Source organism: Aythya ferina, assembly GCF_964211825.1.
Source record: "Aythya ferina genome assembly, chromosome: 8".
Taxonomy (NCBI): domain Eukaryota; kingdom Metazoa; phylum Chordata; class Aves; order Anseriformes; family Anatidae; genus Aythya; species Aythya ferina.
The window spans coordinates 13,671,871-13,698,608 of NC_140304.1; the positions used below are offsets into that span (position 1 = coordinate 13,671,871).

Below are 26,738 nucleotides of genomic sequence, written 5' to 3' on the forward strand. Positions count from 1 at the left end.
GCCTGAGGGATGTAGAGAAGGGTCTGGGGGGGGGGGGAGACAGTTAGGAAGTTTTACTGGAGACCTCACTGGTGCTGGAGTGATACGCAGATGCCCAAAGCAAAGAGGAGGACGACTTGCCTGCTCACCACGCTTTGCTGCAGGTTGCTCCTGTAGTCCCCTGTCCTGCTGTGGCCAGCAATTAGCCCAGTAATGCAGGTGAAAAGCTGCATTTGCTCTGAAGGCAGCTTCTAGAGCTGTAGCCTGATCAATAGGAATCCAGTTATCTCTCGAACCACGTGGGATTCTGAGACAGCCGGGCGCTGTTTGTATGGCTGAGAGCCCTGCTTTGAAACTCCGTGCAAATACGAAAATAGCTGTGGCTACTGGCATTTAAATGCATCTTCATGCAATCTCTGTGACGATCTGCCACTGGGGGTGTGCTGTTTCAGCGGGACGAGGGTCAGAGCAGTTTTCAGCTGCTGTCTGGGTGCTGTGAGTTGCCTGCTGAGAAGGGAGGCTTCCTGCTCTGTCTCCATGCACGCATGTGGCCTCCCCTCCCTGAATGTCCAGAACAGCAGGGGATAATTAAATGAAGCCCGACATTAATGATGGCAAGTCAGGGAGGGAGTAGCTTATTAACCTTGCTGAGCTGGAAAGAGTACTGGGTGTCTTTGGGGCTTGGATCTCATGGGGGCTGCTATTCTTGCTTTCCTTTTTCTGTTTTCCTGGGAATTGACACAGTTGTGCAGAAAATAAAGCGTACCACTGATTCTGTTGCAATCCCTTTTATGTGGCTGTGGCACTGCAGCACATCTGCGAATTAAATCTTAAGAAGAATTGGAATCCAGTCTCTGCTCTCTCATTAGCAGAAATGCTAATTCTCTCTTGGTAATAAAGCCAAAAACTAAAGTATAGGGGTTACCCATAAGAAATTCAGGCACTCTTTTCCACTCTGCTGTGAAGCAGTGGACAGGCTGAGTGTGTAGCCTAAGGTTTCTGAACAGTTTTCCAAGAGGGGACAGATTGAGGAAGGAAAGAGGGGTGAGCAGGGAATGAGAACTGGCAATTAGCCTGCCCAGGCATGGTGCCAAGAAGGGAGGCAGGAGCAGCGAGGGTCCTCTTAGCTGCTGCCTTGCATGTGGGCTAAGTGGGGTTTGCAGAACTAAATTTTGGGGCTGTTCTAAGCAGTCTGCTTTTAAATGCTACTTTCCAATAGTGCAGACTATTTACCCTAGGTGAGGTTTCCATGTGGAAACCATTGTCAGGGCTTCCAGCATGAGCTGATTCCCTCTGAGAGGTCCCGTGTGTCCTCCCCAGCGGATGAATTTGACCTCTTCTTTCTCATCCCCAGATCACTGTGTCCACTACTACGACCTCCGCAACACTAAGCAGCCCATCATGGTGTTCAAAGGGCATCGCAAGGCAGTCTCCTATGCAAAATTTGTGAGTGGGGAAGAAATTGTCTCCGCGTAAGTATTTCCTATTAGGTAGGCTAAAAACCTCGTAGCCCTTGGTTTCTGGCAGTCATTGGGGCCCTCGTGCGAGTTCCCCGGCGTGGGTGGGTGTGCACAGTCGCTGCTGTGCTTTTCGGAAGCAGATCGTTGCTTTTTCAAAGATGAAAATAGCAATTCGTTCCTGGTGTCACTTGGCTCTGCTCTGTCTTGTGGAGCTAAAAAGCTTAAGAGGAACGCTGAGGCAAACAGATCCAGTTTCTGACCACAAGCCCTGAGTTTGGGACGGTGCAAGTGGATGGTCCCCTTCTGAATAGCTTGTGTGCAGGGGGTGCTCCTGAGCACAGGTTTGCTGGCAGCCTCAGGGATGTTACCAATGTGCAGTAACAGGGCAGCTGGGGAGTGACAGAAGTGATCGAATAGTATTGCTACATCCCAAGAGGATGTTTGGCTATGGCCTGAAAGCAACTTGGATAGAAGTGCCCCAAAACCACGGGGCTGCCTCAGTTCTAGGTATGTTTTCCTGTATGTAGGAATGAGTGTGTCTGTCGGATCACATGGGGAAATTAAATGTGTATTTAAAGTAACTGTTAAATGATTGGGAAAACGCAAGAAACCTTTGGGGTCTGTAGGCTGCCAGGGGTGTGTATCATAGGTGTTACATGTGAATGTATTGCCATCAGAGGGCACCAGGACTGAATCATGGGGTTAGGTCTAGTCCCAGAAAGTAGGCTTGCTGCCTTGTGCTGAGGGGATGGTTATCCATCCCAGTTCTGTCCTGGGTTTGCACATAGCTTGCTCAAGAAGTCTGGAGCCAAAGCAGAGCTTTTTTTTTAAAGTGTTTGTGTGAGCATCCAGACTGCTGGTGAATTATGCTGATGTGAGCAGTGTGATGGAAGGTTCCCTGGTGACTTCTAGTGCTGCTTACCAGTTCCTCTCTTCTTAATTCCATTAGCATTATAGCTCTTTGTAAGGGTGCTAATTCGTACCTGGAACACAGAGCAAATTAAATTGAACGCTTTGAACCAAATCTGACTAAGAAGAAAGCATTTAATAGGGATGTAAGGAACTTGGGAATGTTTTACAGCCATGATCAAGTGGAGCATCGTATGTGTGATGCTTCAGGACAAAATGGCACTTTCCTGCTTGAGAATGGCTATCCCTGAGTCCTGGGAGGGAATAGAAATAGGGCTGTTAGACCTGGACAGGGAACTAACTGCAGGGTTCACCTATCTTTGTGTGTGAACAGCAAGAAATGGTGGGGAGAGTAGATTTTTCATGTCTTAATTTTGCAAACTGGGCAGTCGGCAGTAGTGACTCCCAAAAACAAAGCACTAATCCCTTTTAAGGGGGGAAAAAAAAAGTATGTTCATATTCTCTAAATTTTTTAACTAAAGCTGTTTTATAGATTGCATTGATTTACTGTGCTTTATAGAGTTAGGTTTTGACCTCAGGGATGTTCAGAACTGCCTGGTATTTAGCACAACACGCTGATTGCAGTGCTGATTTACAGAGAGGCAGATTTAACAGAGCAGCACATCCATGATGTTTTTTTTGGAGAGGGTATGAAACCAGAAGAGCAGTGTAATAGCAGAGGGATTAGTGGCCTTTTCCCGTCCTTGTGGTACAGTGGCAGGTAACTGTCATCTTACATGGCACACTTGTCCGAAGCAATGAAAACATGGCTAGGGCTTGATGAGAAATTGTTAACAGGAAGAGCATTCCATTAGTTAATAGGTTAAGTGTTTTTATTTTAACAGGGAGATCTAGAATATAATGTGGAGGTTAAGTGCCTATGTACGTAAGGTCTTCTTGATGGGTTAGCTGAGAGCACGAGCTATCACAGGAACCTGACAGCTTGTAGACCAGGGATTTTCTTTCACTGCTTCACTCTGTTTTCAGAAGTGTTTAGTTTCCAAGCAACTCTGAAGCTTTAAAAAGCAGTGCTTTAAAAATAATATTGCTACCCTAATAGCAAAGAAAGCTTGTCCCTCTACCTCTGGGCAAAAAAAGAAAAAGTGGTATATATCTTTTTCCCCTTTCAATGTTTTGCTGTGGTGGTAAGTACAAGAGAAGGGAAGGGAGCTGCAGCATAGGGCAGCAATGGATGTGGAACAATCAGACAGAAACCAAATACCCTGTTTTAGGGTGCCCCCAGTCAAGACCTGGGACCAGGATTGCACTTCTGCTCGAGTCATAGTATTAGAGATAAAGTTCATACCTTTGTTGTGATCTGACCTCGTGCTATTATTACAAATGACTAACAAATCTTGCTGCAGCTCCCTTATCACTCCTTTGTCATTCCAGCTGTCATTGAGGGCTGAGATAAGGTTTTTGCAGTAGAGCACGAGGTGCATCTCTCTCTTGTGCTATATTTTTAGGCAAATGTGACATTGGTACAGGACTAATGTCAGGAATATTTGATGGATATTGTTGTTTTTTTCTTTCAGCTTCTAATACTTGGAAAGCAGAAAGGTTGGGTAACACAACCTGTACCTGCCTCTCCTCTCTCCCACCTCAGCAGGATGACAGGTCCTACTCCCAATCCCTTTCAAATTTCAGATTAGAACAGCTCTCTTTTTCTCAAGAGTAGGTTAGCTGGACTCTGGTCCCCACCACATCAGCACTTCTAGATGTCCTGTGGATTGCATCCCTGTAAGTCAGGGAGTGTAAGAATATCCAAAGGTGGCATTTGCTGGAGAATTACCTCCTGGGAGGTGAAAGGCTCGAGTTCTCTTGGATTTGGGGAGACAAATTAATCCTGTATCTCTCTCAGAAACCGAGGTCTTCCTAGTTTTGCTGAGCTCTGCCAGGTGTAGAAGACTACCCACACCTCCCTTCTTTTGCCAAAAGGGAAGTGTTTGCTTATGGTAAACAGAAAAACATTTTGAAGGCAGGTATGTCTGCATGTGGGGGAGCAAAGTAAAACATTGATTTTGATTTTATCCCAGCAGAGTTGTGTATTTTTAAAAGTAATATTTAGCTTCGCCGTCAAGGTGAAAACAGTGAAAGTTTGAGATTTGTATCCAGGCAGTCCCCAGATGCTGGGCAGGAGGAGAACATCCTGCTTTCAGGGCAGCTGGAGGGGAGGAGACTGCTTCCTACCTTGAGTGCTGTAAAGGCATGAATGAGAGTTGGAGCAAGCAGGCAGAAAGGAACAGCCTTTGCCTATTCTGTAGAGGTTACATTAAAAAAAAGTGTCCTGGATCTGCAAGGATTTGGAGGAGGCGGTGAAGGACCACAGGCTATGTACAGTCCAGTGGAGAATTCTGCAATTGATTGGAGAAAAGGAGAGTAATAGGAATTTTTTTTATTCAAACATGTAATGCATTTTGATGGTCTTATAAAATGATGTGATCCTTTTCCAAGTTCAAGCTGGGTTGCATGTGATTGAAAGTGAAATAAATCTCACTGAGTGCACCAAGACTTCCTACACTTCCATTGCAAGCAGAGTGTTAAGGAGCAGCGTTTCAAGTGAGCATTACCTGCCATATGGCAGCAGTGTGACTTTAAGTGTTGTTTTCAGGTCAACAGACAGTCAGCTGAAGCTCTGGAACGTAGGGAAACCTCACTGTTTGCGCTCCTTCAAGGGTCACATCAACGAGAAGAATTTTGTAGGGCTGGCATCCAATGGGGACTACATTGCCTGTGGTGAGTAGAGCAGCCACCCTGACACGTGTTAGAGTGACTCCTTGGAGCTCCTGCCTCTCTGTTTGCAAAGCATACCAGCAAGGTACCACATAGCTGCATGGACCTCTTAATTAGAGGATCGGTCTGAGCTTCCATCCTCCTCTTCCCTCATGAGGAATGGTGTAAGGAGCCTGATTTAAGGAGTTATGAACTTAGTTTCCTCTCATTAAAGATGAGGTCTTTGTATATGGTGATTCGGGTTTGCTGTCACCAAAAGCTCATTGCTGATGCAGTTGCTGTTGATAGTGTTTGTCTTTAAAGTTTATCAACTGACACATCCTCCTGTACCTGTCTAAGAAAGGTCAGTAGCCTGGACCACACAAGCAGTCACATTCTTGTCACTTCGTACAGCATTCTGCATGGTGAAGCAATGACACCCTCAGTGTGAACAGCTTCCAGAAGACTAAATCACCCTTAAGCAGTTACTCCTTTGGAAGCTTGTCTCTTTGCCACTTACGTCAGGCTGTTGAAACTCTGCAAATCCTCAAGTCTTGGTGGAAGAGCAATGGCATGCTGAGCCCTGTGGGATGGCTGCTCCGGTGCAGCAGGGAGGAGGACCTTAGCTTGTGTGTTCTCTGATCTCTCCACAGCTTGCAAGGCAGAAATTGGGATGGATTTCTAAACAAAGTCTTCACACTGTATAGTTTCTCTTACTTAAACCTCCATAGACCAAGCTGTCATATTTGATTACTGCAAGCAAAACTGACAGTGCTACCTGCCTCATGGCTGTAACGCCAAGCAGGCATTCCACGTGCTAGTGTAGATGCACTGCTCAGATTGCTGGGTCCTAAGGAAGTTCTGGAGTAAGGTTGGGGTCCTGGATATTTTACAGTTGTCTTGTAATAAAGCTACAGTTGTCTTGTAATAAAGCCTGGCTCTGCTTTAAGCATTGTGAAAGTTTGCTGTGGAGCATGCCAAGTTGCTAAGGCACCATGAGCACAATGATAACTACTAGGAGGAAGTGTTACGTCTTTAAACAACAGAAGAGCTAAGAAGCCTTATTTTTGTGCCTCTTTGCAGAATGTAATCTTGCATATTTACTTTTTATTTCCAGGAAGTGAAAATAATTCCCTTTACCTATACTATAAGGGCCTCTCAAAGACACTGCTGACGTTCAAGTTTGATACGGTCAAGAGCGTCCTGGACAAGGACAGGAAGGAAGATGACACCAATGAGTTTGTGAGTGCTGTCTGCTGGAGGGCGCTTCCAGATGGGGTAAGCTTCCTGCTCGTTCAGCTGGCTGGGTGCTAAAGGGATGCCTCCTGCTTGCTTTGACACCGCTGAGGATTTGACTGCATTTGGTGTTTCCCTGTTCATGGATAGTACAGACCAGTGTAAGAAAGTCAAGAGCTGCAGGGTAACTGAAGCACTGTGGACTGGGCGGGGGGGGAATGTTGGGGGACAAGAGATTGCTGTGGTCTAAATTCTTCTACCTCTGTGTCTGAATTTATTTTCTTCTGTATCTGAAACCCCCAAAGCAGAAGTGTGTGTTTGACATGCAATTTGTTTGTGTGTTGTGCAGCAGTTTTGTTGCTTTAACATTTACAGATACTGCGCACCTTTATTTAAATGTTACACTGTCCACATGGGCTTGCTCATTGAAATACATGCTGCATGTTTAGATATGTAAAAGGTGAGCCCAGGCTGCAGTTACCTCAGTGACAGGCAATTCATATATATAAAGCATGTACTGATGCTGCAAGCAGACCTGAATCCACTTCTGTGAGTGTTCTTCAGGCGTGGGGCTGTCTTGGAGGCCAAGAATGCTGCTTGTAAATTTTGAGTCTCTTTGAAAACCTTGTGTAAAAAAAAAAAACCTTGAGCAAGTGACTCTCTCGTATGTAAGTGTTTGAAGATCAGATATTTAACTGGTTTGCTGGGAGGAGGAGGAGAGGAGCTCATCCTAAATGCAGTCTTATCAAGCAGCTAAAATGGAATGTTGCCTAATTGATGTCCTGAGACATTGCATTCACAAAGATAACATTTCGGAAGGGTAACATCTACCAATCTGTTTCAGTATGAAGAAACTGCCCCCACAACTGTGATTCAGTTCTAACTGTCACGAATGTCAGATGAAAGCTTCTGAGCAAAGAAAAAATAAAAATAAACAAAGATCAAGCATCTGAAATAATAGATCGCACTTGCAATTGAAAATTGAAAAGTGGGGTGTTTCAGTTGGAGCAGTGGGCACGAGAGTAAATGATGTAGGGTCACTGTTTTTCTGGCTGGGGATTTCATATATACAGATGGCACATCTCAGATGAAGAGTGACTATTGGAAGTTTTGTAATTTTGTTTCCGCTGGATAAAAATGTGCTGTGGGAACCTGGGTCCACATACGCCCTTTCTTTAACTTTCTTTACTACAGTGTTTTCCTGTTGGGTTGTCCTGCTGACTTCCTGTCCAGCTTTCCTTCAGACCACACGATAATTGTGGTCTCACCCCTTGCATTATTTCTGTTGCTGCCCGCTCCTTACCGGGCTTATTGTGCTTTACAAACCTGCTGTTCAAACCGCTGGGAAACTTCTGAGCAGTCACCAAGGGCTGTCAAACAATTCTTCATAAGTAAAAATGAAAAAATCTGTGCAATGAAAATGTAAGAATTCAAAACCATAACAGTTCAGGAACAGTTAAATCAGGCCCACAAAGATTGCACCAAATAACATTCAAGTTTTCCCTTGTTAAGCAGCATTCAGAATCTGTCACCACTCTGATTTTTTTTCCTATCACTCCTCCGCTTTTCCCTGGGCTACTTTCAAATTAGTGTTTCTCCCATGGCAGCCCTGGTACCTGGCTTCAGTTTGTAATGAAAACAGCAAAATGCTGCCTGTGATCTGAGAGCCACTGGCTGAGCATTTTGCTTTGCATGTCTGCAGTGCGTGTCATCCTGCTTTACATCGCGAGCAAGCAGTCACGCTTGCTTTTGCCAAGAAGCCTTCATGTTTCCTTGTACCATCCCTCCAGCCTCCCCAAGACGTGAAGTGCTCTTCAGCGACGCGCCCGCACACTTCTCCTCCCTCTTGTAAGGGTGTAGTGGTCCTCTCAGGTCTAATTGAGACTTTGCTCATGTTCTTTGGAAATTAAATTACTGCACAGCCAAAGGTCACTTATATCCGCAAAGTCTTGCTCAAATGATGGAACTTTTATTCTCCTTTTTGATAACGTTTCTTAAATTGACAAGATCCTCAAATGAGCTGCGTATGTATGGGCTCCCTAAAAGCCGGCGTGTTTTTTAATGATGCTCGGATGAGAGAAGTCCTTTGCCTTGCAGTGCTGTCAGCATGTTTGGGAATTGGCAAACTTACAGCCTATTTCTAGCTTAATTGCAGACTTTGATCCTGAGTGAGTCACCCGGCCTTAGTTTCCTCATTACAAGAGCTACCACACCTACTCTTACTGCTGGGGGTGGTCATGCTGGTTCTGCTGGAGGATACCTATGTCGAAGTGCAGAGCTCAGCACAGGCTAGGAAGCCTGCCAAAGAGCTGTAGCAAACGCTGTGGGTAAGCTTTGTGCTGGTCTCTGTGCCTTGTTGGGCCAGTTCAACACCATCTTGCTCATCTCCACAGCAGTGGTCGCTGTGCAGTAACTTTGGTTTGCAAATGGGAGTCTTTCAGGCAGGGGGCTGCGGGTGTAGTGTGCCAGCTTTTCCCCAGGACACCCCAGTGGAGCAGACTCTTCTGTTTCCCCATGGCGGTGCTCTCAAGGATTGTTCTTTAATTAACCTTTTGAGATGAGTAAGTTTCAGATCTGTCAGTTATCTTGGGAAGCAGAAGTACATGTGCTCCATTTCACGCACTTAAGTGCAAAATCTTGGATCCTAATTAAAACTTAAACCAGAACTTTCAGATGAAATGTCATTGATTCTTTCTTAAATCTATTTTTGTATAATTCAAGCTTTTTCCTTTCTCCTGAGCCAAAGTCAAGCTGTGCCAGCAGTCCTTGCCAGAATCCACTGTTGTTTCCCCCTCTCTTGGTCTTCCCCTGCTTAGGATGATGCAGAGACCTTTCTACTCTAGCTGTCGCTTCTCCAGCTGTGGAGGTACAGGCAGTGTGTTTTTTCCACATGTTGAAGCTGTATTGAGTTAGAGAAACTGTTCTTTGTAAGCGCTTATTAGCTTTTTGCGTAAGGCTTATTTTTCAACTCTTACAGTTAAGTAATTTTTAGAAATGAGCACTAGCTTGTAGGGTACTATTTGTTAGACTATTCAAAGAGAAACATTTCAGCATGTACTTCAGGGAGCAAGCCTTTGTGCTTCTTTTGATGCTGCATTTTGGACAACGGTAAACGGGGCTATATTATTTTTAAGGCAATCATTAGTATTTTGTGGGTAATGCCATTTGTCGCTTCTTTTTCCTCTTTGAAAATTAGAGAAGGCTTCAGGAAATTGTTGGCCAAAGTGACCTGCTAATATGAGTTGGTAAGTTAGAAGCAGGATCAGAGACACATTTCAGAATCCCCCCAGAACCAAATCTTTGTTTCACAAGTCAAGTTTTTTTTAATATACCTGTCATCCCTTATTTCTGGCACCTCAGCAGGACTTACCTAACTTGATTTGAAACCCAAATCTGGTCTTGAGATGGCTGCATACATTCTTCTATTTTGTTAGCATCTAAGCAGACTAAAGTCATGATGTTCTCCTCTTCCATAAAGGGGACACCTTTTGTTTGGACCCGGTTTGCCATATTCCAGAGTCCAAGATGTGAATCGCACATCTCTTCAATTGTTGTATGTCAAATAGCCCCTTTCCCAGTCATGGTTAGCATTTCTCAGAAAGAAGCTGTCAAAAGAGAAACCAATGCTGAACCTGCTCCCAGGACAGCAAAAAGGTATTACTGCTGAACACAGAAGCAATTTGATTATGTAGATTAAGCGTGGCTCAATCTATCATAATCACTGTAAAGACTCCATTTAATTTTGTACCTGTTTGCATGAGTATTCATTACTGCTGATAAGCAGGTTAGCTGGGGAAAGATTTCTCAAGCTGAAATGTCAAGGTTTCGATACGAGTAAGGAGATAAAGCTAAGAGCAGGAAAATGCTATGTAAATTAGCTTAGGTAAAGCCTTACTTATTTGTGTGTGTATGTATAAAATATACATATGTTTCGTCTTTTGGAGGGGTAAGGAAGGGGATGCATTGAGAGCAGTGCTGCAGACTGTCCAAGGTATCTAGCTCTAATGAGAGGGTCGGGGGCTGTGTGCTGGGAGGACTGCAGCAGGGGGAAGAGCAGGGGCACGGCAGCGCTGTGCAACCATCTGCATTGGATGACATGGGAGGTGCTGGTGTGCATTTCCTCACCTTGCTGGCACTCCACAACAGTCAGCTCAATTTAGAGGAGTCTGGAAACAACTGTCCAGCCACCAGTGCAAGAAGCAGGCTGTGGGACTTTGGGGCTTCAGGCTGCCTTTAGGCACTCATGTGACAGAGATCTTCATAACTAGTCTTACATCTCCGAACTAACCTTCATTAATCTTTGAAGATGGAAATATTCCCTTCAGGTAGGTTTTTGGTGCAGCTCTTTGGAAAGCAAGCTTTTCCTCCGTTTGTTTTTTTCAACTCCCCTCAACGCTCAGCTTTGTTTCTTAATGATGTCTGGCTTGAATTCTTTAAATAGAAACCTGTAATTATTTCACAATAAGCTGGTCATTTAATAGGGCTGTAATCTTGTTCAGTGATGAAAAGTAGCCATCCTTTGTTTCCCAGTAGCCTAATAAATGGTACGCAGCATACACATGAGCTAGCGTGGATTCTGATAATTTACAATCAGCAAATTGGCTCCCTTCACTGGATTTAATTTAGCCAATACAAATTATTTCGGGAAGTGATTCATTGCCATTTTAAAGCACTAATTAATTTGGATGACTTATGAACGTTAGAAATGAAACCTCCTTTGTCATTCCCAAATAACCAAATTGCTTATTCAGTGACATTCCTGAGTAACTTGTATCGAGTGCAACTACGTCCCTTGTAACTTGAAATTTTCAATGGGACTGGGGGGGAGAACAGGAGGAACACTTCATATTTTTGTGCTTCTTTGCTGCTGAAAAGTTTAAGGTCTCAAAACTGCCCAGAATTTTGACTTACGTCTTTGGCTCAGGTTTGCTTATTTTCACAGCATCCTCAGCTAGTTGTTCAGATAGCAGTGAAGCTTCAGATTACTGAAGTGTATCTATCATACGGGAGAGAAGAAAGCCTGCATGAAGTGGTCAAACCCAGACCATCCTTTGCCTCCTTCTGGTCCAGGTGGCTGCGCAGGCAGCAGTGGGAGCGTGTCCCTGGAGGGGACCTGATGTTTTCTGCTTCATCTTTTCTTGCTTGAAGCAGGGCTCAACTTAGGTTCCTTGGAAGCTGGCCCCGGCATTCCTGAGCAGCATCTCCCAAAGTGGTGTTCTTGCAGGTTATTCTCTGGTGTGGCATTGCAGTGTCCTGGAAATGCAGTAGTTTTCCCTTGTGACTGATACACACAGCAGTTTATGGCAAGCTGAGAATGATCGGCTTTTAAGAAAGCTAGGAGACGTAGCTTTGATCAGATTTATTCTTTTTTTTTTCCTCTCCCCCTCCTAAAAATCTTCAAAGATTTTCTTCCCTCTGGTGGAACTTGCCTAAGCCCCGTAGCGTGCATGCTGTGAAGCTGGAAGCTGTGTGATAGCTTCCCACTCCTCTCTAAATGCCCTCTTCTCTCTGGCCTTTGGCTGTGCTTTAAACAAGACATTTTTGGCTTTTTTACTTAGCTGCTTCACACTTTCCAGCCTTAGAAGGGAAATAAAACATATTTACAATCTATCTTTTTCATGTCTTTTCCTCCTTTTATTTGCTTGGGAATCTCGGATCTTCAGTGGCAGCTAGAATATTGCAAGATAACATCAGGCATGCTTGAGGTTTTCTTCCAAATCTTACCTTATTACTTATGCATACCAACATACACAGTGTATTTTGTTTTGTATGCCACTTGAAAACTATTGTTGTGTGCAGAATAGTTTCTACCTTAGACATTAAAAAAAAAGTCAGTAGTTCAGTATGCGTGCTCCTTTGTTTTGAACATGTCCATATTCTTTTATACCCGCATCTCTTCAAACACTCATTCTGGGGCTTTGGTTTGTTTGGCCAAAGAGAATTAATTAAAAAAAAAAAAAAAGTTACTCTATAACAGTGTTTTACGCCTCATCACAACCCTGGAAGTCCAACTGCAGAAAACTTCTTGGGGAAAAACATCCTCTATTATTAATAGTTCGTGCATTATATTGAAACTTCAATGTTTTGACACTTCAGTCCGTGTGAAAGACCATCTTGGTAATGTGATTATGCAAATTATAGGCTTTAGGAGAAAGTGTTTAAGTTGGACTCTTTCGTACAAGAAGACAAATATTGGTAAATGCTCTTTCATTACCACCTTTCCCCGGCTGCAGGGTGCCCTCTGAGCTCCCTCCCAGCATGGGGGCGAGCACCAGGGACAGGGCTGAAGGGTGTCAGGCACTGCCCCTAGCACTGGCTTCTGCGCGCTCATCATGTCTGCTGAGGGGCATTTGGGGGCAGAAAAAGATGCCTCGCCTCCCCTATTTTCCTGTTTCAGGGCTCAACACGGCATGACAGCAGGTAGCTGGTACATAATGCATACGTTAACTCTTCCTTTTCTAGATGCAGAGCAGCCTGTGCGAGCAGAGGGGATGAGGCTGTCGCCTTTGTTCAGCCCTGGAAGTTCAGGTCCCCTGTGGTACTGCAGCAGTCTGATATCATTCTAGCTTCTATTTTAAGAATAGCCTTTCCAAGAAGTGTAGGTGGTTCTTTTTTTTTCATTTGTTAGTTTTAAGTTTACATTTACAAACTCAATTTCTCTCTCCTCCTGCAAGGTGAGGTGTGTATCTTTTTTCCTGCATAAATCACAGAAAATTGCCACGGGGGTGATGTTTTTTAGAAGTGAAGAAAGATCAAAGTTGCACATACCGCTTGAATGAAGGCAGTACTTACATTCAGACTTCCGTAGCTGATATTTGCTTACCAACGCATCTCTCCTAGTGCCGGGAGAAGCGTGATGCAGATGGGACTGACGTCTTCCTTCTTGGAGCCATCTCCTTCCTAGAGCAAGTGAATGACACGGTGGTCAGCATAACTCTGAGTACTGTTGACACTACAGCTCAGTAGCTGATCCCGGCGGTGCAGCTGTATGGATAATGGATTGCAGTTCACTCCACTGTAAGCAGAGGTCCACGCAGGTTCTTGTTGTTTCCTAGGTTTTAAGAAAATAGCAGTACCCCCACACAATCAGAAATTGCGTTGGTATGGTACATGCTGTGAGCTGGGGGCGCAAAGTCTCTGCAGCTGTCATTAAACTTGTAAGTGGCTGTGTTTCTCCCCTGTTGGGACTCTGCTGCTTTAGTAACCATCAATTCATTATAAAGGTCTGAGTTGTATAATGGATGAACCCAAGTCAGGAATGCACCTGGAACCTTGACTTCATTCCCAGCTCCATCCTTTGTTCCCCGTTGTACCATACAAGCTGAGGAGCAGCAGTATGTATTGTGGGGCCCTTCACATATGCTGTATCCCCAACAGGACCAGTTAATAGAAAATTGCTTGTATTATGGTAATGCTAAGGGACACCCTTATGTATTCTGTAGAGGGCAAATAAGAGATTTGTATTCAGGGAGCATTTGCTTATCAAATTAAACTTTGGTATGATTTTTCCTCCCCCATCAAACCTCTGCAGTGCTGCTGTTGGACCCTTGGACTGAACTCTGATACATGTCCTGCTGGGCTGTAAAGATGCTGAATCAAACAATTAATTAGGTTGTTATAAGGTTTACATATATTTTTTTTTTTCAGATGAAGCCTAGAAACCTGCTTACTGTGAGTTGTCAGCTCCTCTTTTCCGTTTGTTCTTGATGTCTTTGTGAGAGAGCTCAGCCTCATTTTTTCATCCTCTGTGGTACGAGGCTTTACAGGGGGCAGGCTTGCTCTCTCTTCCCCCAGAACTCATAGCCTTTGGATAGGAAGACCTACTTCTAATATTTCTTCCACCCCACTCCCCAAATAACACTGCTGCCCCCTTCTTGTCCCTGCACAGGGGGCTTTGCTCCAAGACACTGCAAGCAGTAAGTCCTTGCAAGAAACAAGCAAGGTTTGCAGGTACTGGAGTCTGCTTCTGTTGCCTGATCTCAAATGCCAACAAAAGGTGGTCTCTTCTGGATTAGTCACAAAGACTACACAAGCAGCCTCTGCTATCCTGTCCCCTGATAAGTTCATCTGGCTTTGCTTGTGGTTTCGTTTTTTTTTTTTTGAAGTGCCATCTATCTGCTGACATCTCTGGTTGGAACAAAGGAGCCTGTGAGATGAGCTCTGGCTACGTGAAGCTACTCAGGGAGCTAGGCAGTACTTGGTTTGTCGTTTATGAAGTAGATGAAGGGGCTGTTTAAGATGGAAATGTGAGGGTAAAAATACATCTCACCACTTTGTGCTGAAGAAGGAGCCTGGTTTCAGAGGAGTAAGAGCGATGCAGGTTTCAGGAAGCCATTGGTATCAGGCTCACCATCACCCAAAAGTCATCTTCAGTGGAGCAGCACAATTCCCACACCGAGGATATCTGGAACGCTCACTGCTGATGTTCTGCTGTCACTGCTGCTTGAAGGTGGTTTTATAACCTCATCCCCTTTAAAAAAAAAAAAGTGACTGCTTCAATTACCGTCAAAGCAACCTCTCAATATTTTTTTCTCATTTTCTGGTGTACCTCCTGACGGCGAGCTCTGCAAGGCCACCACCATTCAGGAGTTGTGGTTCATGAGCTGCATCAACCTTGTGCTCTGGTGCTCCTAATTAAGCAGTTTTACTGGCAAGGATTTAATGTTTTACAGAGTCTAAATGAAGTGGAAAAAATATGAACTGATTTTTTTTTCTTTCCAGCACAAGATTTTGATCAGATAATTTAACCTCTGGGTGAAATGGAAGTAGAAGCGTTTATGCACAGGTCTGCAAAAGCTTTGCTTTATGCAGGTCTCTACATTAACAGTTCTTGGCTTTGGAGTAATCCTTCTGGAGGCTTCCTTATGCTTTCTGCACTTCCATTATCAATAGCAAAATGCCAGAGCATCCTGAAACCCCATAACTTGTGACCAGTTTAACATCAATTGCATTGCTTTTTAGTAAGGCAAGAATTTCAGCTTTTGTCGCGCTGCTTTTCTATCAGCAAAAAAGATTTGTCTCTTTAGCCTAGTTAAACTACCCCAGGCTTCTCAGTGTTGTCATGACCTCCTAACCAAGGCCAGATGAGCTAGCTACCTGCACGCAGTCAGCTGGAATCAAAACTACCTGGGTATGTAATTAGGACGTGATTATTTTCTGTTGAATACCTACAGTTATAACAATCAGCCCTGCCTAAGGAAGGGAATCCGGTATGGCTTGAAAATGATGTTTTACAATTTAATGGGTACCTCCTGGCCAGGAGTGGTGCTGGTGGTGTTGCTCGTGCAGCTGCGCAGCGGGGTTTGCCTTCGCACAAGGCTCTGCGAGGAAAGCAGTGCCTCAAACAGCAACACCTCTTTCATGCTGTTGTATATCAGAATCGCTTCCTGAACTTTTATTTGGTTGCTAAAGCTGTAGGAAAGTAAGCTGTGCGATGCAATAGTGGATTTTCTAGATTTACTTCATATGTCTGAAGTGAATATTAAGCTGAGCAGAGAGGCGCAGACAGATGAGACAACTGCATTGTTTTCCACTTATTTATAATAATGAGAGATACTGGAGGGAAGATAAGCAGTATTACATATACTGGGAGGAAAGATTGGTTCAGATCCATTAAAGAAAAAAAGCTGCTTTTACCTGTAATCTGTAGATAGTGTTATAAATTAATTGCAGCAGGAGAAACCACACCCCTCCTCACTGGCAGAGACTCAGCATCCTTATCCTTGGTCAAGCCTCCAAAGCAAGCATACATGAATATTTTTTCTTCCTAGTTTCTTGGTTGATCAATTCAATTGAGCAATTGTTGCCTTTCTCTTCCAAGACAGACTTCTTTACAAAGCAGGCTGATTGGGACAAGTTTGTTCTCCAGACCACCCACTAATGGAAAGCCTGTCTAGTCTGGGAAGTGTGTGCTTGTGGAAAGTCTTCTCTTGTTTAGAGCAAAATATCCTTGATTAAAATAGGAGGTTAATAGTGCTTCTGTGTGTGTCTTGGTTTAGAGCTCGCATGTTAGCTCCAGCATTAGCAAGGATAAATTTGAGCCAGCAGCAGTTTTAAAAAAAAAGAGAAATGAGCTGGAAGTGAAATACAAATGTCCTTATTTAGTACAAAAGGATTCATCTTGTTGTAGCCTTTCTCTCTTCGTTAGGTTCTCATTTGGCAGAAGTTAGGCAACGTTTGAGAACGGGAGGTAAAACAGGAGTTAGCAGCTTGCGAAATCTGGGTGCTGGTGTTGCAGCAAGCAGCCTGCGCTGGGAATGCGCGAGTTTTCCTTGTTCCAAAACGTTAGAGTATATATTTACCTTACGAAGGGTAAGCAGAGAGTCACACTGAAAATCACTCTGCTGGTGCTCAGATGTTTGTATAAGAAAAATACTGCTTTAAAGATTTCTTTTAGATAAATGTTTGGATAGCGGTATGCTTCCAGGGCAAGGAGGCTCACTTCGCTGGCAGTACCCTTCCCAGGGCACCCTTGATTGCAAACTCAAACCCTCTCCAAGTCCCTTGGATGCTTTCTGCAGCCATCCCTGCGGTTCCTGTAAAAATGCTCCTTGCTTTTCCCAGGAGCAGAGCTGACTGAATGTGCAGGTGGGGACAAGACCGTCTCCTTGTAAGCCAACTGCAGTCTCAAAATCTTTAGCTTTTGATCCCTGTTTTGAACCTGGGAATTACGGCTCCCTCCCCACACCAGAACGGGTGAGAATTCATTTTTATATAGACTTTAAAGTTTCCGTTTTCCTTTCTGAGCAGGTTTAAGGTGGTTTTATGATGCAGACAAATGTGTTCTCAGCCAGGATGGGGCTTCTGTATTCTTTATATCTGGAATGGTGACACACAAATGGGGAATTTGACTCCATCTCCCTATAAATAAAAATTAATGAAGTAACGAATCTGATGCACACTAAGCCATGCTGTCTCTGCCTCTCCTTACCCAGAGGAACACATACTGTGTATGTGCTTTGTGTTGTTTTGTTTTTTTTCTAGGATCCCTTTCTTATTGCATCATTTAGTTCTTGCCTGGAAGCTGTGGCTAGGGTAGTTGATTGTGAACTTCTTGCAGGAGCTGTCCTCCTGCTGCTGATGTAGCAGCATATATAGGTGTGCTGCAACAAGAAGTAGGTCTTGTTTAGTCCAGTTGTTTTTATCTTCTCAGATTCACTGTGCTTTGTCCTATATTCTCAGACTTTGAGAGCCTGCAAGGAAACAGCAGGTACCTGCCTTGTTCTCCAGCTCCAGAGCCATGATGTCTATTAAGGAGTAAGTCAGCAGCAGCGTCTCTTCAGAAAGAGCATTTAAAGGGTAGTAAAAAAGGAAGGAGGAAGCAGATTAGCTGGAAATTAATAATAAAAAAGTAATCAAATGCTGGAATTGTTTGTTGTCTTCCCTCATCAGCAGAGCTCAGGTTTGTATTCTCATATTTGTGTAGCTGAAGGATATGAAATCAGAGGTACTGTGTCTCTAAACAAGGGACTTGTTCCTTCCTGCAATTCCAGTAGTAAATGGCGTGATTTTTTTCATTATGGGCTTGAATCTTCTTAAACATCCCCTTGGCTGTTAGTGTCATTGGTAGCTTAATGGATTTCTTGATTGTTGAGCTCCTTTTTTGATACAGTATTGTTAATCTGTGCATGTTCTCAGAATGAGGGTTAAAAACAGTCATTTCAATTTGAGATATCTAGAGATAATTTTTATACCCACTGTGTGAAAATAACTTGAACAGTACTAGAATTATCCATTGTAAGCGAGATGATTTTACTCGTGAATTGGGTTTACAGATAAAATCTTCCTCATTCCTGGGACCTGGATTTTCTATTCATCGCTCTCTTAAGATTAATCGGGAGCAAGACTTAATCCAGAAGATGATTGAATTGTCCTTAAACAGTGATGTAGAACGTTACCCAGATCTCACTTTATCAAAATCCTTTTTCAGTCCTGCAATACTGAGAAATCATGAGTATATGAACTACTTGTGATGTGCACCACATGAAGATACTTTTTCTTTATTTTCTGGCTCTTTAGAAAGGAAATATTTTTTGATTTTTTTTTTAAGTTGTCGTAAGCTAAAGTTGTCATGAGCTGTTGTGTGGAATGGGCTAAATCTGTGTAGCATATTAGGAATTTTGTCTTGCAATAAGAATAAAGGTTTCCTTCCACCCGCAAAAGCCTCTGACAGCTTAAAGGTCTGCCACTAACTGAGCCACTGCTGATTTTGTGCAGTTGCCAGGACAGAAATTCAAGTACCTTAGTGCAGCTGTATTTCCAGACTGGGAACCTTGTTTCAGATTCTGTCAAAACAAAAAAATAGCAAGGAAAGACAAATGGAGGCTCCAGCTGCCCAGACCTTTTGACAGCCCTGCAGGACCCTGCAGTGGGCATCGCTGGGCAAAGCTGCAGCCTCCCCTCGCTCCCACTGCTGCTGCCAGCCCCGACTTTGTGCTTATGCTGCAGCAATGCTAACAACAAAAACATAACTTTTAAGAATTAATGCCTCTTTAATCTCCTGTTTTTCAGCAGGAAGCATGTAGAGCATGCAGGTTGTCTTAAATCTCCAGTTACAGCACAGAATAACGATTTCATCTTTTTTAGGTTTGTTTTTTCCCTTTTGGAGGAGCAAGATGAGAGCATGGGGTGGAGGGGAGCATCTAATTTGAGGACTTCCAGGCTGTGACCTGCAAGCTTGATAGTCCATCACATAATTTGAGGACTGCCACAAGAAAATGGTTTGTGATCAGTAACACTCGGGAACTGGTAATAGATGCATGTACCGCATCTAAAAAAAAAAAGTGTACGTGTTGTTTAATGGCCTTGCTGTAAGGACACTGGCAGCCAGCACGCTGCTGGCACGCTGCTCCCTGTGGTTTAGGAGGGTAGTCAAGGCCAGGAGATTTAGGGGCTTATTAAAGGCACTGCAGCTTCAGGCACTGCTGCTAGCTAGCAGTCACCAGGTGAATAAGAAAGGAGCCTTTCGTGCCTTGTCAAGCCCTGTTGTGCCTGTGTCCTGTGCAGCCTCTTTCTTGTGGCCAGAGTGACTCTGACCTTCTGAGTTAAACTTGCGCACTTAATGATAATTTTTCGATTATTTGAATCCTCTTTTCTCCAGCTTATTTGCATGCACTCAATCACGTTTCATTTAGGATTTGATGCAGGCGGAAGCTGTGGATAAAGGACTGTACCAAAGTCTGTTTTAATCAAGTTGTCGAGGGCTGGAAGCTGCTGGACCAGTTGGGACCAGTCGTGGGCAAACGAAGAGTGTTTTGTCCACTGTTGCAGTCTTCCTAGAGTAAAGTGGAGGTCTCTGTCTGCTTTAGGAGAGCCAACTAAACTGGATCGTTCCCCTCCATACATGTTTTAAGCCAAAATGGGCCGATACAGCTCCTGCAGCTGCTTTCACAGCTTGTTCTGCTGCCAGCTGTGAAGGTCCAAAGGGGGGCATTGGCAACCCAAAGCTAAGCATAATTGCTTAGGGGTAGCCCAGCCCCGTAGTAAACAAAGACTATAATCAGAGCTGTTGTGTTTTGTATTAAAATGTCCTTTTTTCAAGTCCTCGTTAGGTTTATAGCAAGCTGGCTGGAGAGGTGATTAAATTCTGCTGGAAAAGTGCATGGGATGGAGCAGGTCTCCACGTCCTGGGGTTCCCCTTCCTTCTCAGTTTGTCCTGCTGCTTCTAGAGGCAGTAGTATGCTGTGAGCCAGCTTTACAGTTTTGGTTGAAAATAACTGTGCAAAAGCCCATCAAAGCTGTTCATGTCCCAGAGTCACTTAAATATATCCATATATTAGTATCTAAAAGGCACCTCAGAGTGTGAGAGCTCCCTGGCATGCCAAGGGCCATTGCAGTCATCTGTTGGTGTCCCCAGACAGGCTCTAGTGAATCTTCAACAGACCTGACCATGTTTGTGTGCCCAGAAAGCCCAGGTACTGAAAGGAAAAGCAGGGAGGATGGAATTGCTCTCTTGAGTTTTTTTGGATGAGCGCTGGCCTGCTGCCTGGTTCCTGTCACTGTTTTGCAGAAGTGAGACAGATCTGGAAGAGGTGGTTGCAGCTGTGTATCTGAAAAATAGTGCTTTTAATTGCTAATTAATTGAAGTTACCATTTGCATTTGGGGTTTTCCTTTTTAAAGAATGACATGCATGCAACCACTGGCGTTGTTTATTTATAGTATGACTGAACCAGAAACTTTCTTCTGCTGTTTTGCTGGTACAACTGTACTTCGTTTATTGAATCTTCTGCTTTCCCATCCATTTTTTTGGCTTCTGTATGGATAGCCCTTGTTATTCTAGTCCTTGACTCCCCTCCTCTGCGGACATATAAACCTGTAATGTTTTCCCTTTCGTCTTTGTAAACAATAGGCAGTCGGGCTAATAGCGTAAGTACAAAGTCAAGGGGGCTTTGCAGATTCAGCTTGACAGCTCTTCTCCCTGAATTATTTAAAGGCTGTAGACAAAAACACCCATCTAGAGCTTCAGATGACTTCTCATCCAGTATTGTGGAGAATACCTGATAACGTGAGCCCCACTGATTTTGCCCACTGAAGTCCACACAATCAGTAGAGTAGCAAATGCAATTAGAATGCAGAGGCCATGTCCTGGTGTCCCTCCAAAAGGCGAGTGAGTTGCAGGGAGGTGAGGTGAAAGAATAGGGAAATTTCTCTCTGGCTGTAAGGGTTGTGTGTCAAGTTAGGGTGGCTGGTTTTTTTCCTCCTCTCACAATCAGTGAACTTACCTAAAGACATCCTACATCTTTCTTCTGACTTAACAACCCACCAAGGATTGCAATTATTTTTGCATTCTCATAGTTTTTAAATCTAAAACGCTTTTCAACAGTTGAATGACCCAGTGATTTCTGATTTCTCAGGTGCATTTCTGTTGCTGGTTTCACTTGTCCTTCTGGATCCTGGGCTGTTTTAGATGGATGGGATCAGGGAAGCAGGCAGCAGAGCACAATTGAGTCCTTCAGATGATGTGAAGTTCATTATTACCTTTTGAATAGTTCATTCTGCAGAACTAAGTAGGGAAGATGTCATGCTTGGCACTTACTGCACTAAAGCTATAAAGCTGTGCTCTCATCAATCTCAGTAGCTAAGGCATAGCCATTGTCTCTTCCTGCTCCCTTCTCCCCCAGGTAAATGCAGTAGAGAAAGCATCAGAAGTAGGATATTAGAGAAACAGCCTCATATGTATCATCTGTACACCGCATGGTTATGTTTAATGAAGTTCTTCACCTTTTATGTACAGTCATACCTTTATTAAAATTCAATTTACTGTATGTCTTTCAACACCAGCAGTACCATTTGGTAATCAACACTGATATTTTGCAACGTGGCCTTCCTTTGAGAGCTGACTCGCAAAAATGTCAGGCGGGCTGCAACATAGCTTCCTTCAGCAATGCCACGCTTTCTTTCAGGTTACAAGTGAAAGGCAGTACCCTGCCTGACAGCCTTGCAAGCATGACCCAGCTCGAGGTCCAGTTCAGCTCCCTTGTGCATATGCTCATGACGATAAGGATTTATGGAGACCATGCTGACCTTGAGCCAGCCTGGCTCCAACCTCATTCTCATCTGTGGGTGAGCTGGGGGCTGGCTCTGCTGCCCGGGGGAGGATGCCCAGCGCCGCTGCCCCATCCTTATCCGTGCTTACCCTGTTGCACCAGAATAGAAAGCAGAGGAAGAAAATGACTAGAGGCTGTAGCTGATTTTCAGTGGCAACCTCTAGTTTATCAACAGATTATCTACCGTGTGATTTTCCTTTGTGTTCATATGATGCCCTGGCCAGTGAAAATATTTGCTTGCTGCGTTTGGAGCACTTTGAAATGCTATTTTTGGGAGAGAAGGCTTCCTGTTTCTAGGTAAAGCGCTGCTTTGTCTGCATTGCAGGAGGTTTCAGGTATGTAGTGCTGCAGTTGAGCCTGTTTATACCATTAGCTGGATTGAAAGTTAAAGGAGAGCAGCAGGTTGTGAATTGTTTCAAGATTAATGGAAACTATTGTTTTACCTTAATTAAACTTTTATTCATTAAATCAATTCCTCTTTCCAAAACAGGTGTATGGTATAAATAACACTAATATAGGGATAAATTCATGGAGCTTAGATACATACTAATATTAACACTTTCTCTGCAAGAAACAATTTGTCCCTTTTCTCACCAGGTGCTGGTGGTTTCACTCGTGATACACAAGCCATGCTATGTTCTAGGCTGCTTCATGGATTTTTGTCCTTGGGCCTTCCCCCTGATATCTTTTCTAACTTTTTTTCCCCTGACACTTCTCCTTCCAGTGTGGTGAAAACTGTTCTGTGAAAACACTTGTGTTCAGAGTTGCAGCTTGTGTATTTTCTCCTGCTCTAAAAAAAAGGAAGTGGGTGTGTATATATATTTTTGTGTATATTTATTTTTACATTTCCTGGAGTGGTTTATACAGCTACAGGCTGGGCTGTCTTGCAGGCAGGTATCCTTTCCTCTTCTGTTCTTACCACCACGCAGCTGCAGCCCTTAGGGTAGAAGCAGCCTGACAGGGGTCAGATATTTCCATTCTCCTGCTGAGCCTCACTTCCCCTGCCCTTGCTGTAGTTCTGCTTCCCACGCAGGCACCTAAACCCCCACCTTCCCTGTGTGCAGCCTTGGGTGGAGGTATAGCATCTCAGGTGTGCTGTCATTTTCCCCCTACAAACAGCATCCTCAGCCTTGGCACTTAAACCCTTGGTTTTGTTCCAGTTGCTGTTAGAAATACCAGCCCTGGCTTAAAGAGAAATGAAGGCTTTGATTTCCATGGCTGCCAAACTTCTGGCCCATCCAGAAACACAATTAGAAGCCTTGCAGATGCAGCGAAACCATCGTGTTTCTTTTCCAGCTGGCATGAGCATCCAGAATAGTTAATGTGTGTTCTGCAGGTATCAGAGCGCTCGAGTCCCTGTGCAGCGTCATTCCAAGACCCATTAACAAACCGGTCAGGATTTTAACATATGTCCCGAGCCTTCAAAGTTGGCTTGCTTGCAGAGGGAGACGTTAACCTGTGCAGTCTGAACCACCGTCGCCCTGACCCTTTCGCCTAGCTGCAGTCAGAGGTGACGGATCGTGGTCTCCAGCCAGCAGCCTGCTGCAGGCACCGCGCAGCATCCGCCGCGGCTCCCTCATTGCTGTGCTATCAGGGCTCTGTTTTGGCTTGGCGGCGGGATTTCACGTCAGAACGGATGGGGATGTTCAGGGAACATTATTACAGTTAAAGCTTACAAATGAGCTGTCTGGGTTCGGCTTGTCTGAACGTGAGCTTTTTTGCATGTGTGGCAGGTGGAGGTGACTTTCATTAGGGCAACGCAGAGGAGCTGCAATCGGTATAAGATCCAATTTGCTAGGTATTGTCCAAGCAGACAGCAAGTGACAGTTTATTGCCCCTGAAGGCTTGACAGCCAAGCCATATAAAATGAACAGTAGCAGAGTATGAATCCGTTATCAGTTTTAAATAAATTCATTTCCTTAGTCCATCAGCCATTTTGTGAGTTTTTTTGCCAAAACCTTCCCCTCTTGCTGACCCAGCCAGCCTGACTCAGCTTGGCTCTCTGCCATTCCTGACATCTTTTAGGATTAACCCCTTCTCCCATGTTGATTTCCACCATCTGTGACAATAATGCATTAATTGTTCTTCCACTTTTGCTTTGAGGGAACAGTGCCATGCGATGGGTTTAGTCCCATGTGGCTAAGCAAGGCTTTGTGCATCACTGTGCTCAGAGAAGGACGGCTCTGCATCCTGCCGTCGTAAGGCATCGGTACTCAGGTCCCTTGATTTCAGAGATCCAGTTGCCAAAGAGGTTGAGGAGATGAGCTCCTCTGCATTTCAGTGAAAACTTCCAAAAATGCAGCTGTTCTTGCTTACAGGCATGCTGTTAAATTAAAGGGACTGACAGTAGGCATCATCTGGGTCTGAAATGCTTCATCACGTGATAATTGGGAAACCTAAAGCATTACAACAGCAAGTAACTGCATACAGAGCAGAATTAATGAGCTTCAGCAAGCACAAGGCTGGACCTGCCTGGGATGGGCTGCTGTGCTGAATTCCAGGTGGCTGCCAGGCGCTACCAAAAAAAAAAAAAAGCCATCACTGACAGCACTGTGGGCAAATCAATTTGGCTGTCAGCTATAGCATCGGTCCCAAGAACCACTGCTTTTTCTGTACCAACCAGGGGAATCAAACTAAAGTGCTGGATCCAGAACTGTTTAGGCTCAGGACACGGAGCATGTCCTCAAACAGCTGGCGTGGATGTGAGAAGGGAAGGGGCAACAGCAGGAGGGGCTCTGCAGGGTCTGAAGCACAGGTGAAGCCGCAGCTTTGTAGAGGAGCAAGAATGGTGGGGCTCCTGGTATTTTCTGACATTGAAGGGCCACTGCATGTTGTCCAAACCCCTCGGCTAGGTAGCACATTGGGCCTGGTGCCTTCAGCCTCACCTGGCAGGCTGCTGTGGGCTGGGGGGGTTCAGTGTGCCTGGTGGGGTTTGTGCCCCTGGTCCGTCTGGGAGAGGAGTGCAGCTGGAACAGGTTTCTCGTCAGCAAATAAATAAATGGCACAGCTCAGAAAAGGAATGCTTATTAGAAGAGTGAAATCTCAGGGGGATTACTTGCTGCTTCTTGTCTTCAGTGCCTCGTTGTGAACATCTGGATTAACCTTGAGCAAATCCACTGGGGGTGCTGCCTCGGTTTCCCCACATGTCAAAGTAGGATAATGCTTCAGCTGCCTCACCAGGACATTTGTTACTCTTAATTAATGTTGTAATGTGTCTTTGGTTCCTCTGGTAAAGTATGCTGTGTGAATGCTAAGTTGTTTTTACTGATTGGATTGTTAATTAAATGTGCACATATAAATGATTTATTGGCATTAGAGAACTAAGACTTAATAATTTAAAATATTAGCATCAAGGTGGGTTAGGTCAATTTTAAGCCTACAGCACTCCCCCTGTTTAGAGGATTAAACTGGTACTGGAAACTTAGAGGACATAAATGGCATTGGGAGAGAAAGGGAAGCAGGAGCTTGGCCACCTAATGAGTTATTCCGCGGTGTCTCCATGTGGAGGCTGTTTTAATTCAGGACCTCACCGCCAGTGCATGGCCTGGGGAAACCATTGGCAGGATCAGCAGTGCGCTGAGTTTTGGAGGGCATGGGAGGTGTCATTGAACCATTCCTCTTGGACTGACTTAGAAACCATTTGTCAGCGTTCAGAAGTGCACGCTCCAGTTCGACGTAGCAGATGACGTATGAAATTAGCTTGGTGTTCCAGGAAAAAAGCAGCAAAGGAAGGATGTCTGGGGGAACGCGTGTGCCAGGCTGCTGACGTGGATCACCTCCTGCTGACGGCTCCTGGCCCAGCAGTGGTTATATCTTCCCCACAAAGTCACGTGGAGCTTCAGCCTCTAACCTCAAGGCTTCTGCCTCCTTATGTTCTTCTGTTCTCTAACCAGGCAGATGTTTGAGGTGAATAAGCTGTAGCTGACAGCCAAGGCAGCACCAGGGGAAGAGGTATGGCATCCTCGTGTACTAAGGAGTTCAGGGGCCTGGAAGTTCAGAGCGGAGGAGAGGAGGCGTGCGGCAGCAGGTGCGGTTGGTCAAGTGGCTGGATGCTGGGGCTGGAGCGGAGGGTCAGCCCTCGTCCATTCCTTTTCTGAACCCAAGCAAAACGTTCACGCTGGTGTTAGTGACAGTGTGCTGGAGGCAAAAGGGTTGGAAATAAAGGGAAGCGGGATTTACAAGGCTGGATTCACAAAGGCAGGGAGAGCGGAGATGCAAAGACGTGGCATGGTGCTGTAGATCGGGCACCTGAAACTGGAGAACAGAGCACTGAAAGTAGGGTTGTGGTGAGAGAACCAATGTGAGGGACTGATCCCAAAAATACGAAATCCCCAAAGGATATGGACAGATGGTCTGGGAAAGATGGAAGTGTTTTTGCACAAACCAGGGAGTTGTCCCTTTCTGTGTGAAGGTTTGAAAGAGGGAACTGAGCAGCTGGAAAGTGTTGGATGTAGTGTAGCTGGGAGAGGAAGCACTGACTTGCTGAAAATGAGAAGGAAGAAGTAAAGAGAAGGTGAGAGGGATGGGGGAACGCGTCTTTAGAGTGAAAGAGATGCATAGGAGAGCTATCTAAACATGAAGAAGGGTTTAAACAAATTGGAGTTTGCCCTTCGCAGTGGGGCAAGGAGAGTGCTCCAAGTTCCAGAGGAGCAAGGAGCTGAGGAGCATAGCCTTGGATGTCTCTGGCATCTCTCAGGGGTTTCCCAGCAGCATCTCTCTGTTTCTTCCCCCGCAGCAGCCCAGGGCAGCAGTTGGGAGCAGTGGTCCTTGCTGTGCTTGGGGACTGGGCTGTGCAGCACTCGCAGTAGGCTGTGTTTGTCGAGTAAACTGCTTGTGTAATTCGGGGGAGCTAGATCTGAAGAGGCTTTTCACGTTCTAGTGACTTCTGTTTACAGC

At 44.7% G+C, this 26,738-nt stretch overlaps 1 protein-coding gene across 2 annotated transcripts in view; it reads left to right on the plus strand.

Moving 5' to 3' along the window:
* Positions 1–26,738, plus strand: part of COP1 (COP1 E3 ubiquitin ligase) — a 125,218-nt gene that overhangs the window by 87,307 nt on the left and 11,173 nt on the right. For both annotated transcript variants that reach the window (XM_084526917.1, XM_084526918.1), the window contains exons 16-18: positions 1,334–1,451; positions 4,960–5,084; positions 6,178–6,338. In XM_084526917.1, coding sequence (XP_084383043.1) covers positions 1,334–1,451; positions 4,960–5,084; positions 6,178–6,338 — 404 coding nt within the window. The remainder of the gene's footprint in view (positions 1–1,333; positions 1,452–4,959; positions 5,085–6,177; positions 6,339–26,738) is intronic.